The sequence below is a fragment of the Protobothrops mucrosquamatus genome, unplaced genomic scaffold (assembly GCF_001527695.2).
Source record: "Protobothrops mucrosquamatus isolate PMUCROS unplaced genomic scaffold, P.Mucros_1.0 scaffold277, whole genome shotgun sequence".
NCBI classification, from domain to species: Eukaryota; Metazoa; Chordata; class Lepidosauria; order Squamata; family Viperidae; genus Protobothrops; species Protobothrops mucrosquamatus.
The window spans coordinates 574,654-591,844 of NW_015386621.1; the positions used below are offsets into that span (position 1 = coordinate 574,654).

The 17,191-nt window shown below is 36.4% G+C and overlaps 1 protein-coding gene across 1 annotated transcript in view; it reads right to left on the minus strand.

The window, feature by feature from the left end:
* Nucleotides 1–3,553: 3,553 nt before the first annotated feature.
* The window catches only part of LOC107286367 (collagenase 3), a 17,614-nt gene continuing 3,976 nt past the window's right edge, over nucleotides 3,554–17,191 (minus strand). Inside the window, exons 2-10 of the mRNA XM_015814724.1 lie at nucleotides 13,904–14,133; nucleotides 12,224–12,372; nucleotides 11,987–12,112; nucleotides 11,206–11,367; nucleotides 10,703–10,811; nucleotides 9,325–9,461; nucleotides 8,019–8,178; nucleotides 5,141–5,244; nucleotides 3,554–3,711 (exon numbers count right to left, since the gene is read on the minus strand). Coding sequence (XP_015670210.1) covers nucleotides 3,611–3,711; nucleotides 5,141–5,244; nucleotides 8,019–8,178; nucleotides 9,325–9,461; nucleotides 10,703–10,811; nucleotides 11,206–11,367; nucleotides 11,987–12,112; nucleotides 12,224–12,372; nucleotides 13,904–14,133 — 1,278 coding nt within the window. The 3' untranslated portion in view covers nucleotides 3,554–3,610. The remainder of the gene's footprint in view (nucleotides 3,712–5,140; nucleotides 5,245–8,018; nucleotides 8,179–9,324; nucleotides 9,462–10,702; nucleotides 10,812–11,205; nucleotides 11,368–11,986; nucleotides 12,113–12,223; nucleotides 12,373–13,903; nucleotides 14,134–17,191) is intronic.

A 17,191-nucleotide genomic window follows, 5' to 3' on the forward strand; every position in this document is an offset into this window, starting at 1 on the left:
AATAAAAAAGTATGGGATTTAAAATCTGGGTGATATTTCTACAAATAATAGTATAATAACACTATTATTTGCAAACAAAAACGTGACATAGTTCAGCCTTATTCATTAGTATGGTTTCCTTGCATGCTTCAACAAGCGGTAATCCATGGATGACCTTGTCTGGTGTATAGGGCATAGAGAAGACTGTGAAGGACAGGAGAAAGAGCAGCTATCAGCAGGCATCATATAAGCAGGACTTAAACCCGGGACAAGAGACTAACTTGCCTAAATGTCTCAGAGAAGCTCCTCCCTATTCACACGAATATAAAGTGAGGGAGTGGGAAACACATTCAGACTTGAAGACTCTAACACTATAGCCGTTACAGTGGTACCTTGGTATTCAACTGCTTTGAATTTGACACTCAACACATTTTGACCCAAACATTTTGTTCTGGTACTCATCAGTTGTTTGGTATTCAATATACAAACTAGAACAATCACTTAAATATGAGCCAGCAGTGTGCTGCAGCTGCCAAAAAAGCCAATACAGTGCTGGGCTGCATTAACAGAGGGACAGAATCAAGATCACGTGAAGTGTTAATACTACTTTACAACACCTTGGTAAGGCCACACTTGGAATAATGCATCCAGTTTTGGTCACCACAATGTAAAAAAGATGTTGAGACTCTGGAAAGAGTAGAGAGAAGAGCAACAAAGATGATTAGGGGACTGGAGGCCAAAGCATATAAGGAAAGGCTGCTGGAATTGGGTATGTCTAGTTTAATGAAGAGAAGGAAGAGGGGAGACATGATAGCAGTGTTCCAATATCTCAGGGGCTGCCACAAAGAAGAGGGAGTCAAGCTATTTTCCAAGGTGCCTGAAGGCAGGACAAGAAGCAACGGATGGAAATTAATCAAGGAGAGAAGCAACCTAGAACTAAGGAGAAACTTCCTGACAGTTAGAACAATTAACCAGTGGAACAACCTGCCTCCAGAAGCGGTGAATGCTCTAACACTGGAAGTTTTTAAGAAGAGACTGGACAGCCATTTGTCTGAAATGGTATAGGGTTTCCTGCCTGAGCAGGGGTTGGACTAGATGACCTCCAAGGTCCCTTCTAACATCATCATCATCATCATCATCATCATCATCATCATCATCATTATTATTATTATTATTATTATTATTATTATGGCAGCATCCTGATTGAATTTGAATAATTATTATTAACTTGTCAATGTTGGCTGCCTTGTGGCTCACTACACTATTCGTTGTGGGAAAAATGTGTTTGGTACTCATCGTTTTTGGTTCTCATCATGCCTCTTGGAAGCAATTTATGATAGGTATCAAGGTACCACTGGTCTACCAAGCAGGGCTGACATCTTGATTGGATGCACTGAAGCAGGCATGTCAAACTCGCGACGTCACATGACATCGCGCAACGTATCGGGCCGGTTTTGCCATTGCCGGCAACGGGGTGGGCGCAGCTTCTACATGATGTGTTCGGCCCGTGGGCCGGCAGTTTGACACCCCCTGCATTGAAGGGTCAGGCCAGGTTAGTATTTTGAAAGAAGGTGTTCAAGAAATCTGATAGCTCTAGGCTAGGCTGAAAAATGTCTTGCAAGACAAAGAGTAGCAAATCACTTGTATTCGGTAGCCAAGAAAATGTTACCAAGATGTCTAAGAAGGTGCCAGGAGCCGAAATGACTCAAAGGAAACTTTAATTTTCACCTTTGTTGCATATCTATCACAATTCTTCTATTGCATCATGAACTAATTACTCCCAAGTATTACCTACTAAGTGACTTTTCAGTATGTGTTTTGCTTCCTGCCATGCTTCCAAAAATAGCCTAGATTGTAGACAACAATAATCGTCTGACAGGAAATCCCACTGATTAAAGTTCAATCAATTATTAGGATAATAGAAGCATTACAATTAATTCCACCAAAGAACATAAACAGTAGGAGGTGGGTAGAAAGAATTACTCATGGCATTAATTTTTCGGTTTCACCACTAGAAAGGAGCGGCTGTTAGACAGGGAAATCACTTGTATAATCATAGTAGCCAGTATCTACATTTCCCCTCCCTGTGTACACAGAGGTGGGGTAGCATTAGAAGACTTTTATAAAAAAAACTAGACGACCCATGCCCTGTTGGTTCAATGTTTCAGAGGTATTTCCTTATCTAAACAGAAAAACAAAATGACTATAAGTGGACAAAAAAGCATTGGGAACAAAGGTGACTTCCAACTATCTATCAGTTTTCCCACTGAGTTTCCTTGTGGGAAGCTGGCAAGGAGCATCAAAAATCTTCCTTCCTTCCTTCCTTCCTTCCTTCCTTCCTTCCTTCCTTCCTTCCTTCCTTCCTTCCTTCCTTCCTTCCTTCCTTTCTCCTCTCCCTCCCTCCCTCCCTCCCTCCCTTCCTTCCTCCTCTCCCTTCCTTCCTCCCTCCCTCCCTCCCTCCCTTCCTTCCTTTATCACATTTTAGCACCAACAATACTCAGAAAAGTCAAGGTGGCAACATGATAGAAGCTTTGCCTATTTTGTAAGTCCATCACCTGCATGACTTTTTCATGTGTGACACAGATACAAATGGGCAGAGCTTTGATTACAGTGTTCTGGACCCCATTTGGTGTGTGTGTAGAGAATAGGAAAAGAGATGACTTTGATGGAAGTATGGAAGAACTGCTATCTAATCAAAGGGATCTGAAACATATTTTAAATCCTGAGAAATGAGGTAATATTTAGAAGCATTAGATACAGATGCTTGATTCACCAGAGTTTAAGGGGTAGATGATGGGTGGTAGGTATAGCACAAACAGACTTAAAAGATTCTGCTATTATGGCCAATATCTATAAAAGTAGTTTCAACCTTCCTATGAAGTTGATTTCTTGGTCTGGTCTACCTAGTGGGGCTGACATCTTGCATATAGCATAGAGCAGTGACAACAAAAGAAAGCTTTTGTTGAGCACTTTCCTTTATCTCAAACAATAAAAGATGCTCAATTAAACCCACAAAGAGATAATCAAAATAATTTTTCAAGCCTATTTAACATAAGAAACAAAAACAAAAGTTTCTTTTGCAGGGAAGAAAAATAGAACATTAACAGAAACTTAATAATAAATGCTTGGTGGCATAGCACCTCTGCATCAACCACAATACTGTACATTTTTCTCTCTTGGATTACTTAATCCTGCTTTAAATCCATGTAATCATAGCTCATTATTCATCACTACAAATACTTTACGTCTGTTTACAGGCCATTATAGATTGCCAATAAGAATTCTGGATGCAGTTCAAAGGGCTAGTTTTGATTTAAAAAGTTCTATATGATTAATCCATATTTGTGATTCAGTGAGATGCTAAGAAAAACTCTCAGAATATCTGTTTTCTCTGTTAGAATTTACAAACAATTTTACATATATATTGAAAACAGTTCTATTTCTCCAACTGAAGATAAAAATAAAAGAACATTTTTCTGACTTCCACAGTTAGGGGAAGAAAAAACAACTGAGTGGATTGGCTGATCCATACAGAACAGACATAATCAATGTAAACATTTGTCAAGTTCCCCATGTCATCTTTAATATTTTCAATCAATCCTGCTTCCAAGGTGATAAAATTCCTTGTTGTTTAACAGCCTAATACAGAATTTGCTGGCGTAGTGAGGATGACTTCTTTGTGTGAAACGCTGTACTCGAATTGGAATGAGCCACAGAAGAAGTAAATGGAATCTGCAAGAAAAGAAATTAATTAGAAGCTGTAGTCCTAAAGATGATTGGCATCTTGTTCTTGAATGTTTCTAGAATTTGCAGATGTTATGTCCATCAAAACTGAAAGGGTCTGTAAGGAAGAGAATGAACTAAGACAGAAATGATTACAGATAGTCCTTGACTTATAAACAGTCACTTAGCAATGGACAAAAAGCTACTTATGACCTGGTATTAAGGTCCATCTCATCCTGCCCATGTGACTGCATTTTGTGTGCTCAGCAACCGACCCATAGTTATGGCCATCTGCAATCACATATTTTATGTCCGCTTTGTTGGAAACCAGAGTTTACTTTCAGTTTCTGGCAAAAACTACTCCACAGCAAACAATGGGTTAATGATCGTGGCATTCACTTAACGACTGCCACAAAATGGTCATACAACTATCATAACTTATTATTATAATTGCAGGGCTCAATTAGGGTAGTAACTCAAGTTTACTTTTATCATGGGGGCTACCAACGCATCTGTTAAACCAGTAGGTTTCCTCACACATATTAATTTTCAAATTTGAAAAATATTTCAGTGTAATATTGGAAAGTTAGCAAACCACAAAGCAAAGCACAGGCCTCTGGTATAATTTTTTATCTCTAAAAATGCCTCACAAATGGATATTAATCAACATTGGGGGTGGGTTATCCACTTGTTCAAAACAACAAGAGCAATAGCAGTAGTAAAACTGGCATGTGGTAACACTGTGGAAAATCAGTGTATTGAAACTGGTTATATCCCCATAGTAGACATTTTATCAGTCAAGATACTCTCCGTACTATCCTTCCAAAACCCTATTGTAACTCATTGCCAATAAGATTATCAGTATTCTGGGGAAAAAACTATTCAGCTACTTTATGACAGCAGATGTGTTTCCTATATCTTTATAACTAATGGTCATCAGGAATACTATTTGCCAAATGCGATTACCGTAGTCCTCATATTTCAAAATGGCACACGTGCTGCCCAATACAAAAAACACTGGTGACCATTTTGCCAAGGAATAACCCACATGATTGGATGAATGCTAGAAAAGCAAAAATGGTTGGTAATAACAACTAGAGAGGAAGGCCTTTCTTTTTAAGAAAGACTTTTGAGAGAATCCGAAGGGTGCATCTTTTTCTCTATGACAAACTTCAGTTCAAGTGTATGAGTGAAAGAGAGGATGGGAGAGAAGGAAGGAAGGAAGGAAGGAAGGAAGGAAGGAAGGAAGGAAGGAAGGAAGGAAGGAAGGAAGGAAGGAAGGAAGGATTAAGCTGGATGTTATGTTTAATGAATATGGCTGAGAAATTCTGTATTGAAAACATTTTTGTGACTTTTTAAATAACATTGGTAACAATATGGCATCCACATCAAATAAAACTTCCCTTTCACACAATAAGATAACAATGGAAATGTTTACCATTCTGCTGATATGCCGCATCCACCTTATGTATAATTCCATGAAATTCCTCCATTATTTGTTTTGGATAGCCATGCTCCATAGAATGAAATCTCTCATCATAGCTGTAGCCCAAAATGAATAATAATAAGAAACCAGCAGGAAACTCAGAATGGGAGAAAACTGAAGCTAAGATTTATAGTATCTAATCAGACCATCTTACTGTGCCAAGTCTTTTTTCATAGTTTTTTCAATATTTTTCAATTATCTTTATACAATATGCAAACAGCATTCACTTTAGTGGGATCAAAGTCTTGCCTTCAAAGATATATGAACTATTTATTGATGTTGCTTTTTTAAATATTTCATCCTGATTTTGTTTTTAATTGTTAGCCCCCTCCCCGAATTATATATCAGAAATGGGAAGCCATATAGATTTAATAAACAAACAAACAAACAAATACTGTATATTTCTTATGTGGAATAATTCTGTGTATGTTCTAACTCTGCAATCGAATCAATAAGCCACATTTTACAGCCTTTTATTTCATCAAACTCTCTTGTGCTTAGTGTGCAAATCTTATAACCTCACTTCTTACTCATTGTTCAGTCTGGCCCAAAACTAATGTTATTTACATTTGTTTGTAGACTCCCTCATGAAATTTCCAGGAATATAGAAAAAGGGTTTTTTATTGCTGTTAGAAGGCTTTGTGGTTGATTCTCAAGCTGTTTAAGGGTGCTAATTTGTTTTTTGATTTACATGGGTTATAGGCTGCTCCAATTAGCTGGCTGATTGTACAACTCCCTCGTGTGTAACTGGGAGTGAAAACAATCCAAATCAAATCTAAAATCCAAATCATCCATGAAAATAACATAAAAGTGTGAGAGATACACAGAAGAATAGTTAATTCATCCTCATGACTTGGTGAAACACCCATACTTTTATTAATTTCTTGAAGGCCAGAAGGCAAGAGACCGATCAAATGTTGGAAGGAACAAATACAGTTCTACAGGAGGGGATGGCAACTGAGAAATTCTGCATCTGTGGTCCCTGAGTGGGGCATATGAGGAGCCCATTTTACTGGGAATTATTAAGTGAACAGAAGTTTCAACCCACCCAGAGTTACCTTGTTACCCAATACATTTGATAAATAAATAAATAAAACTATTCATTTATTGACTGTTTGAAATTGCAATGGCACTGAAAAAAAGTGAATTACACTTTGCACTAATCACTGTTGCAACATCCCCAAGATCAGGGGTGTCAAACTGACAGCCCACGGGCTGGATGCATCATGTGCAGGCCACACCCACCCCGGCTCCACAAAGGCAAAAAATATTGCGATATGTCACAATACATCACAATACGTCACGTGACGTGATCGAGTTTTATACTCATGCCCAAGATCATGTGATCAAAATATGGCCGCTTGGTAACCAGCGGCCATATTTATGATGCTTGCTGCATTCCGGGATCATGTGATCACCGCTGGTGATCTTCCCAGCTGGTTTTCAACAAGCAAAGTCAAAGGGGAAAGCCAGATTGGATTAACAACCACACGAATCACTTAACTACAGTGATTTGCTTAACAACCATTGCAAAAAAAAAAGGTTGTAAACTGAGCATGACCTACTTAACTTTGCTTAGCAATGGAAATTCTGGTTTCAGTTGTAGGTATAGAAGCCAAGAACTACCTATATCTTCAGGATTTGGACTATTTGGTACTTCAAACGTGACAAGAAGCACCTTGAATTGCATTTTGAACCCAATTGGCAACCAATGCAACTCCCAGAGTAAAGATGTTAAATAGGTGCCATAAGGTACTTCCATAACTGCTAGAGCCACTGAGTTCTGGACCAATTGTGCTTCAAAGTCAATCAAGGGCAATCAAACCTGTGATCAATTTTGAGTATCACTACTAAAGCAAAATATTTAGAATTATGTGGTTGAAATGGGATTGCCAGGCTCTCAAGTTGAACTCCATGGATGGACTTGTGGGAATATGGAAGAGAAATGTGAGCATATAATACGTATGTGCATATAGATCCAGTACTGAAAAATGCTATATTTTAATAAAGATGAATTTGTCATCAGAGATTTCTTTTAGTTACATATACATATATCTAATATTGTAAGTCAAACTAATAGAGAGCTATGTAATGGCTCTTTCAACCCTATCTTTCAGTAAATCATACCATGACACATTTGACAATTGAGAATGAGTGATCTGAATTGACATCAGTTTGAGTAAAGACTTGGCGATATGACTATGAATAAGTAATATAGGCAGACTGTGGAAATTATTGGCTTAGCCCCCCAAAAGGGTTTTCCACTTGATTATACAGAGTATAAGAGTTGTATCTTTGCTGGTATGTAGTTGGTGAAAACATGGGGGAAAATATTTTAATATGGTTAGAGAAGGACCAAGCAATCAGCAACAGATCCTGCATAAGTCACACAACTTCTGCTGGTCTATGCAATGATTAGTGGTATTGGGATCATTCAACAAGGTTTAGACTGCCATGGCTTATCTGTCACCCAACTACATCATGGAACAGTATTCATATCTTGTTGATAGGAAAAGAAACCTGGGTGAAGATTTTAAAACAGACCATCTTGACGTAAAATGCAGAAAGGAGAAAAAAAACGTAACCAACAAAATAGATAATTTTGCATTGCAAAAGGTCCAGGGAGAGATCTGAACTCCATATTAACCACAGCATCATGAGTAATATGTAACAGTGTAAATACATTATGCCATCAGGATAGAGAAACTGTATTTTGTGGGTTTCAAGACTGTTTTTCAAAGTGTTTCTGGAAAATGTTTATTTAGTTTTATTATAGTGTGGACGTAAGAGTGGTTCAGCTAAACCACTTCCTCAACCACTTATTACCTACCTCCATAACTGGTCTCTAGTGAAAAATTTTGTCTTCCTGGACTTTACATCATAAAAAGCAGCATCTATCCTCTGCACATAGCTTGGGAATCCAAGATCATATAGTTTCTGGGGATAACCACTGAGTATCTTGTAGTCCTTCAGAGCCCAATACATCTTCCCTGTTACCGTTTGTGGAAGCAAATGATACATTAACATGATAATTAATGCTAAAGCTAAAATAGACGGGGATCTGCTTCATAGTGTAGCAATAAGTAATATAATTATATTAAAAAGTTGGTTCTTATCTTTAATGTTTTAAATACCTTGGGGTCGGATGATCCAAGGGACCATCTCTCCCTAAACAAACCAGTTCTGCTGTTAAGATCTTCAGCAGAGGCCCTTTTAAAGATGCTTCCATTGTCAGGTGCATCTTCCAAGCAAGTGGAAGAAGATCTCCTGCAATGCTCCTATACTGTGAAGTGCACTCCCTTCACAATTGTGTTTGGTCTCACTCTTTCATATGAAAAATGCATGAACTCTTGTGCCAGGCTCTCAACTGATAGATGATTTAGTACTTTTGATTGTACTTCATTTTAATTTATATTTAAAATTAGTATACCAAATCTGCTTTTGCTTTTTTAAACTTTTGACTTGAGTATTTGCCAGAAAGGAAAATTGGAGTATGTATTAACAATGCATAAAGCTGCAAACTTATTTTGTCAGCCTCTTGTAATGTAGTGATTCTTCCAATTGACGCTCATAAACCTCTATTCTTCCTATATATGAGGGATAGAAATCCTACACTACATGAACCCATTTTTGTAATCTCCCTCAATCTTGCACTTCAAAAATATTTGTGCACAGTAGCAACTGTCTTGTACCATGAGGTTCTTAGCTGGTGTCTTTTGCAAGATATGATGCAAATAATTATATGTTTTCCCCTAAAGATAGCATATATATTAATTGTATAGGATAGTATGCATATTAATAAGAGAATATTTCTATCTCAGGGTTGAACTATGGAATCCTCCATGCTTGCTGAGCTTGTTAGTTTTTCTGCAGATGTTTCATTATCCAAGTAGGTAATGTCTTCAGCACTGAAGATGTTACCTAGTTGGGTAATAAAACATCTGCAAGGAAACAAACAAGTGCAGAGAGCACCAAGATTCCATAATATGAACATTAACCAATAACAATAATTCTAGATCTTGAGAAAGTTATTATTTGAACAAAATGAGTAAGAACAACATTGTGTATGTTGGTCCTTCTTAGTAAAAAACTGATGAAGGAAAGCAAGAAAGGATGAAAGGCAAAGCAATATTCACCTCGAAATATGAAGAAAAGGTCCTTCTCTGGGGAATAATAAGCTGCATCAACTTGGAAGTTTGGAAGTTCTGGCCAAACAGAACCAATAACCATCCAATCTTCATGAATCACCTGATAATTATGATGCCACACAAATCTAAGTAAGAGAAAAAAGCAGAAAAATTGTGGCATAGTATTAGGTGCATTCCCAAATCACCAATAGAAATAAAAGTCTGCACTTGGACATTATTCTGAACAATAATGCAAATCTGTTGTACGACAGATGTAGAGAATATAGAGGATAACCTTGAGAGGAGAGAGGAAAAATATATTACCAGAAGAGCCAAAAGGGAAACATTGCTTAAGTCCCAATGATGAAGGAGGGTTACAAAAACATCTCATACAGACACCCACCTAATTTGCATGAATATAAAAGAGAGAGGAGGGGAACCACAATCACACTTACATGAGTATGTTACTGCAGCCAATCTAAATAAAAGTAGTTTTTAGTTTCCTGTAGAGTCTATTTTTTGGTTGGTCTGCCTCATAAAGCTGAACTAAATATATTTCCTTCTTCTATGGTCCACTACTGAGACTACTGACATACTACACTGTGCCTCTTATCTTTGCTTGATCCAGTTGCTTCCTCTGGTATGAAATACTATTTATTTATTTGCTCAAATATCTTCATTTATATTAAACCTTGTAAACAGTTGAAATATAAATGGATACTAATGATCATATGTGTAAATGCGGTGGGCTTGAGGAAAGATGGGGAGGTGACAATAGAGATTTAGCAGTAAAATCATTTAATTAATTTAAAATTCATTTCCCAGTTTCTTTTTAAAAATTAACTGTCCTGGCCCCTCCTTGCAGTTGACTCCCACAGGGGGCTAGTGTCCCAATATAAAATGTACATCCTTATGCTAAACCCTTGCTTCACTTAAGGTGAAAGAACCAAGTCAAGTCTTAGCCTTGCATGCTCTGTCTACAGTATGTATTTCATTAACTATCTACAGCAAGAGAGGGAAAAGATTTATTACCATTAAAAGTACAATCATCTCAGATAGGGTTAATGTTAACTATAGATTGTTTATGCAAGCCTACAACATTGCCATAGTAGATTATTGGCTTGTTTTGAAGAAACCAAAGTTAGCATTAACTCCAATTTGACACTCAAACCATGTTAAGAGGGAAAAAAAAGGATGTTTAACTTTCTTGGATGCTGCTGTACTTAAGGACAGAGAGGGGATAATATAGGAGATTAACAGAGCCAAAAATTTACAATCTATTCCTGAAGTTATCATTGTGTCCCTTATTATTTAATGATTATTAGTTATTTATAATCCTAATGACTGTGCTCAGAAGAATGGCTAGATACTTTGACCATCATCTTACATGTCCTTGAATATGATTTTATTGCCACGTATATCTGCAACAGCGTCTGCAGAGAATTTTGGATCACACCTCTGTGGAGTTTTAGGACTGATTGCCCTCTTTTTTGGACCTGCAAATATTAAGAATCTTTCATGATATCCTTTGCCTTGAATGTACAGTATTTAGAATTCATTTCACAGTACTTGTATAATGCCCATCATTCTACCAACCTCCCATCTGCCAATAATTAACTGCCAGAGGTGAGCAGAGCAAGGCCACTCAAAGAGGGGCTCAGCAAACCACCACAATAAATAGCACTTCTACATATGTATTATATGTACATTAGTTGGTTGCCTCAATTGGTGCAACCATGCTGATGTTTGGAACATATAGACAGTTTTATTTTGTCATAGCACACAACAATGGGTGCTTTTGGAAGGGAAGCTTCATTATGGCAAATCACTCCTTTGAATTTATACACTCTTCTTCATTATCCATTTTAGAATGAATAAACATATAAGTACCATAAAGAGCTTGGATGCCTTCTACATCATCTTCAGGAAGAACAAAGTCCTTCAGGCCACGGTAAGTGTAAAGAGGGTACATCAAAGCTTCAGGGTCACTGGAGTGTAGTAGCCCCAGTGTGTGGCCAAACTCATGGGCTGCAACCACAAATAAATTAAAATCTGGAAAGAGCACAAAGCCATCAAGTTAGCAACAGTGCATCAGAATGCCCTCTGGGATCCGAACATATTATAGAGTAGTATATTTTAACCACCCACAAACAGTTCTAGAAACAAGGTTATCTCTCCCATCATTATTTTTATATTTGAATAAACTTCACAGTCAAGTGTCTATGGAGATTCTCAGTCAAGGTTACCCAACCATTTACTTGCCTTCATAATTTAAGGTGAATGGAGAATCTCTTAAAGGAGAGAACTTTAAGAGGACTAAGTTCATTTCTTTGCTCAAAACTTGTATATAAAAGTAGATGCGGGAAGTTCTGGGGGGGGTGGGGGGTTTTTGATTGTTTATTGTGATTACTTATGATTGTTTTTTTATGATGGAAAAATAAATAAAATTTTCAAAAAAAAAAAAAAAGTAGATGCATTTGGAAGAAGGCCTAAAAGTGTATATTTTACAGAAAATAGCATACAAAAGTTGTAGCATTTAATTTTCAAGACAGTATAATGATTAGAGAAAATAGACATGATCAGAGTATCATATTAACTTAATTAATTGATAGAATGGATTTATATAGGCAAGATAGTACCTCTGGAGACTTAGATATAAATCTACAGTTACCTCTAGAATCACTAGTCCATGTTTCATCATCATCAAAGTGGACATCCCCTCCAATATTGTCACCAGGAGGGAAAGCATGAGCTAGTTCACCCAATGGTCCATCAAAAGGAACAAAGTCTCCATGCTCTACAAAATAAACAACCCAAAATAACTGCTAATTAATTAGGCATCTAAGTGGTATCACAAATTTTAGAATAAACATGACAACAATAGCTTACACTTTTGCCCGCACATCACCTTTGGATCCAAAAGAGATCATAATATCAGCAGTGCCGTTAAAGATCCTAGTGAAATGAAGAGGGGTGACATCACTCCATACTTGAAAAGCTTCATGCATTGCTTGGTCCACTTCTTCCCAGCTCAGATCCAGGGTATAGTTCACAATTCTGTTCATATAGCAAATGCCAATCATCATTTATATACAAGTTTTCCTCTGAATACTCAAGATGGCTTACATGCAGAGGCTTACATGTGTTTCCATAACAATCCTGTAAAATAGCCTGGGCTATGAATTTTTGGCACAGTGTAACTCAGTGTTACTTTGAGAGAACTCTATCTTGATTCTCCTTGATTCAAGTACAACATCTTAGCTATTATATTATACCGTAACCTACAAACATTTTCCTTTATGTGTATGTGTGCAGATGTATGGCAGAATGTTGATAATGATCAGAAATATATTTGGAACATTTGGTTTTTATTCATTCTCTGTAATATTTCACCATGTTAATCCAAATCAAAATAGGACTAATTTAATTGCACAAGATAGATAAATACACTGTGTAGATTGATTTATCTTTGTTTCTACTTCTGAACAAAGCAAATACATACACACACATACAGAACATGGGGAAATTGACCATTATAAGTGGTTAGCGCCTTTGAATTGCATTAGCTCAAAAGAAAAAAGCATCAGGCAAATATCAGTATAATATTGGAATAATAATAAAAGTATGTTTAAAACGTTTTGGCTTAGTGCTGTATGAGACTGTTCTTCTCAAAATACATCCATAACAACCTGCCATAACAACCTGCCTCCAGAAGCGGTGAACGCGCCAACACTGGAAGTTTTTAAGAAGAAACTGGACAGCCATTTGTCCAAAATGGTATAGGGTTTCCTGCCTGAGCAGGGGGTTGGACTAGATGATCTCCAAGGTCTGTTCCAACTTTATCGTCGTCGTCATCATCATCATCATCATCATCATCATCATCATCATCATCATCATCATCATCATCATCATCATTTTATTTTATTTATTTATTTATTTATATTTGAATTTATATCCCGCCCTTCTCCCGTAGGACTCAGGGCGGCTGACAATCTATTTAAAATACATACAAGACAATACAAATTTAAATAATTAATTTTTCTTATAATTTATAAACAGCTTAATTTTATATTAATTTTGGGGGGATTTTTAATGGGATCCGGTCAGGACGTTCCTGGAATAACCAAGTCTTGAGGGCGCGGCGAAAGGAAGGGAGATCAGGGATAACCCTGATCTCTGGGGGCAGTTCATTCCAGAGGGTGGGAGCTCCCACAGAGAAGGCCCTCCCTCATTATTATTATTATTATTATTATTATTATTATTATTATTATTATTATTATTATTATTATTATTATTATTATTATTATTATTATTATTCTGGATGTGTCTCGATGAGAACGATTTAGGCTAAAACCACTCCACACAAGTTTTCATTTTGGTTAAGAACATACTATAAATGATTGTCATTCTGTCATTTCAGCATCGTGATTTTTTAAATTCAATTTAAAAATTTCTGAATGTCAGCAAAAAAAAAAAAAAAGGAAAAGAAACCCCACTCATATGAACCACAGGAACAATATTTTTCAAAAGTGTCTAGTACAAATACAACAAAGGGAAAAGAATATCAAGTTAAATATATTCATTTTACCTGTATGTTAAATTCAACACTGGCCACTTAATTTTCCTGGGGAAAAAACGATACCCTGCCATATCAGGCACGCCACACCGAGGCTGTTTCATTAGTTCAAAGGTTTCTGAGGTCATTTGTCCATTTCCTTCCAGGTTAAAAAAAGACTGCATGTATTTCAGCTTGTTAAGCAAAGACGCAGAGCTTCTTTTCCAAACTGTTCCTTGACTGTAGTAAGCGTCCAGATAGCTCTAGAAAAAAAAGGGGAAAAACATTTGAAAAAGATCAAAAAGATAGGACACTAAAAACAGTATAGAAAAAACAAGCAGATATCTCTGTTAAGAAGTTGCTTATTGTCTCAGGCCTAGGACCTACTTTAATTTTGGAGGGAAGTGGGAAAGGTAAACTGACAGTAAGAATCCAGAAGAAGAAAATAGAAGCAATAAAGACTTTCATCTTCACACAACTACTGAAGTACATGGGTTTAAAAAATACTTCAGGTTGGGATAACTTTTTATAGAACACACATCTAGGAATTTGACTTCTCACTCATTTATCTGCAGTGTGACCTTCCTATTCTAGGTCAAAAGTCCGCATATCACTTTGTTTAACAAAAACTCCATGCCTGTGGTTAAGAGATTAAATGAATTGTTCAGCAGCAATTGCTGACACTAAATATAGCAGGTTGTTTTGTGCCCTTTTGTAAGGGAAATAATTTGCTGAAGGTGCAAATGTGCCTATTTTTTTAATAGGATGTCTTCATTGAACAATAGGATGCACACTGAAATAAGTTCCATGCACTGTAAAAATTGTCTCCCAATACTTTGGAAAGCCGTTCCTTGCCTTCTTTCCAAATTCCAGCAATTCTTTTTATCTCCTTCTCCCTCTCTTCCAATGTCAATTTTGGGGGACTTTTGTTTACTTTATTTGTTTATTTTTTTTAAGAGAGAAATCCACCAAAATCAATAATTCAGTAAATGGTAGTGTTGAAGGAAAAGTCTTCATCATGGTTCAGTCCAAGCTGGGGATAAACAACATGGCGACTGCTTTAGAAAGAAGGTTGCAGTTTATTGAAGAGGAGAGCCAGACAGAAAGATGGCTCTGGAAGAAAAGAGAGAGAGAGCACATGTAGGGAGTGGGTTTTTATACCCTCTGGAGCCTTTTGTTTGGAGTTGTTTCCTGTTCCTGTTTGAGGCTTTGTATTTCCTGTGTCATGTATTCTGACCTGAGTCTGGGTGTGCCCTTCGGCATCTGTGAGTTAATCCTATTATGTCCTGTCTTAGACTTTGGGTGGGGTATGTAGATTTTAGGTTTATGTATAAAATTAAATGTTCTATACCAGATACAGAGAGTCCTCAATTTACAATAGTTTGTTTAGTGACCGTTCAAAGGTACAACAGCACTGAAAAAGGGACTTATGACTGTTTTTCACACTTACAACCGTTATAGCATCCCCATGGTCACATGATCAAAATTCAGATGCTTGGCAACTGGCATGTATTTATGACACCAGTTGCAGTTTCCCAGGGTAATGTGATCCCCTTTGTGACCTTCTGACAAGCAAAGTCAATGGGGAAGTCAGATTCACTTAACAACCTAACTAACTTAACAACTGCAATAATTCACTTAACAACTGTGGCAGGAAAGGTCGTAAAATGGTGCAAAATTCACTTACGAACTGTCTTGATTAGTAACATAAATTTTGGGCTCAATTGTGGTCGTAGGTTGAGGACTACCTGTACGGTAACTGAAAAACAAACATTTGTTGGCATGCAGCTGGAGACGATACAACATCAACAATGACAAAAATATATCTGATAAAACTCTTTTCTGAATGGCCAAGGTAATTGTACAAGGAGAATGAAATTGTTGAATCACGTTATTGTCATATGTTAGACAATATTGTCTTCTTGTCAAACAACAGAAAGTCAAATAAGAAATCAAACATTTGTTCCATTCCTTTAAGGAAAAAAATGGTATCATCTGATAGTTTTAACATTTTCTATTTTAACATTTTATTTATACAGCACCCAGTTTCTCTCTGCAATGGAGATGGGAGGGTTTCAAAATTTGATAAATAAATAAAATAAATACTCTTCCTATATTTTTCAGTGAATCACCAGCACCTGGTTCTCCATTATTGAATTAAAATAATACCCTAAAGGCATACTCATGCACATTTAATTGTTGAATTGAAGAATGCCGTTTATGCTACAGCAGCATATAGAAATCCTTGTTTTATTTTTGTACTTTTATCATAGTTCCTGAATCAGCATTAACGAGTTGTGACATGATGTTAAAGTCATTTAAAATCAGATCTTATTATGCAGACACAACATCATCTAAGAAATGCAGAAAAGCCTGGGAGAATTTTAAAAATATCCCTCTATCAATTTAATATTTAATGAATAAGTACACAGAGAAAGAGGGAGAAAAGAGAAGGAAAGAATCATAGATCATTAAATAGACATTGGTTCCCAACTGCCACCTAATAGACTGAATTTTCAAGATTGAGTATTAAATTTCTCGCACATTTCATATTATTGATGAGTAAAAAATACATTTCTCCAAAGCCCGCCCAGAGGATTTAGGATAACCATTAATGCAAAGAGACTCTAAAACTGCAAAGCCTAGTTATGTATATTCATTTTTATTAGTATTAAGGATGAAGGATATTTTTTTCATAATCTCTAGTGTCAAAAGATCATGCAATGAAATGTATTTAACACTGATAATCTGGATTGACATGAAGTAAATTTCTAAAAGTTATTTAGATTTGATTTAGCCTTCTGTCTTATGCACACTAATATGAAGAAGAGGAATTATTTCATTTGAACTGCAGTTTGATGTGATTTGCTTTGTTCAGAACAATATTCTAAGGACTAGAACATAATTATTTATCAGATTCTGAGTTTTACTGAATTTGACAGCATCAGCTAAAAAAGTTTATAATCATGCATGTTACATAATACAATATACAGTATTTCAAAATGGAGGCCTTATGAGAATATCATATTCTTGAAAACTGTCTGCCCTTTGAAATAGCCCAGACAAGAAGCACCAACTATGAGTACATTACCATTATGGTAGGGTTATAGTAACAACATCTTACAAATCTGAAAATACTTCTCCTCTCCATTATTTTTATTTCCCAGAAAACTAGAGAGGGTCCCTTTTGAAATGTTTCCGATGTCCTCTTTCTTTCTGTGGGCTGATGGTTTTCTAGGCTGTCTCCCAAGGTCTTTCTCAGAACCCATTGCAGTAGCTTAATAACTAACTTAATAATAATAATAATAATAATAATAATAA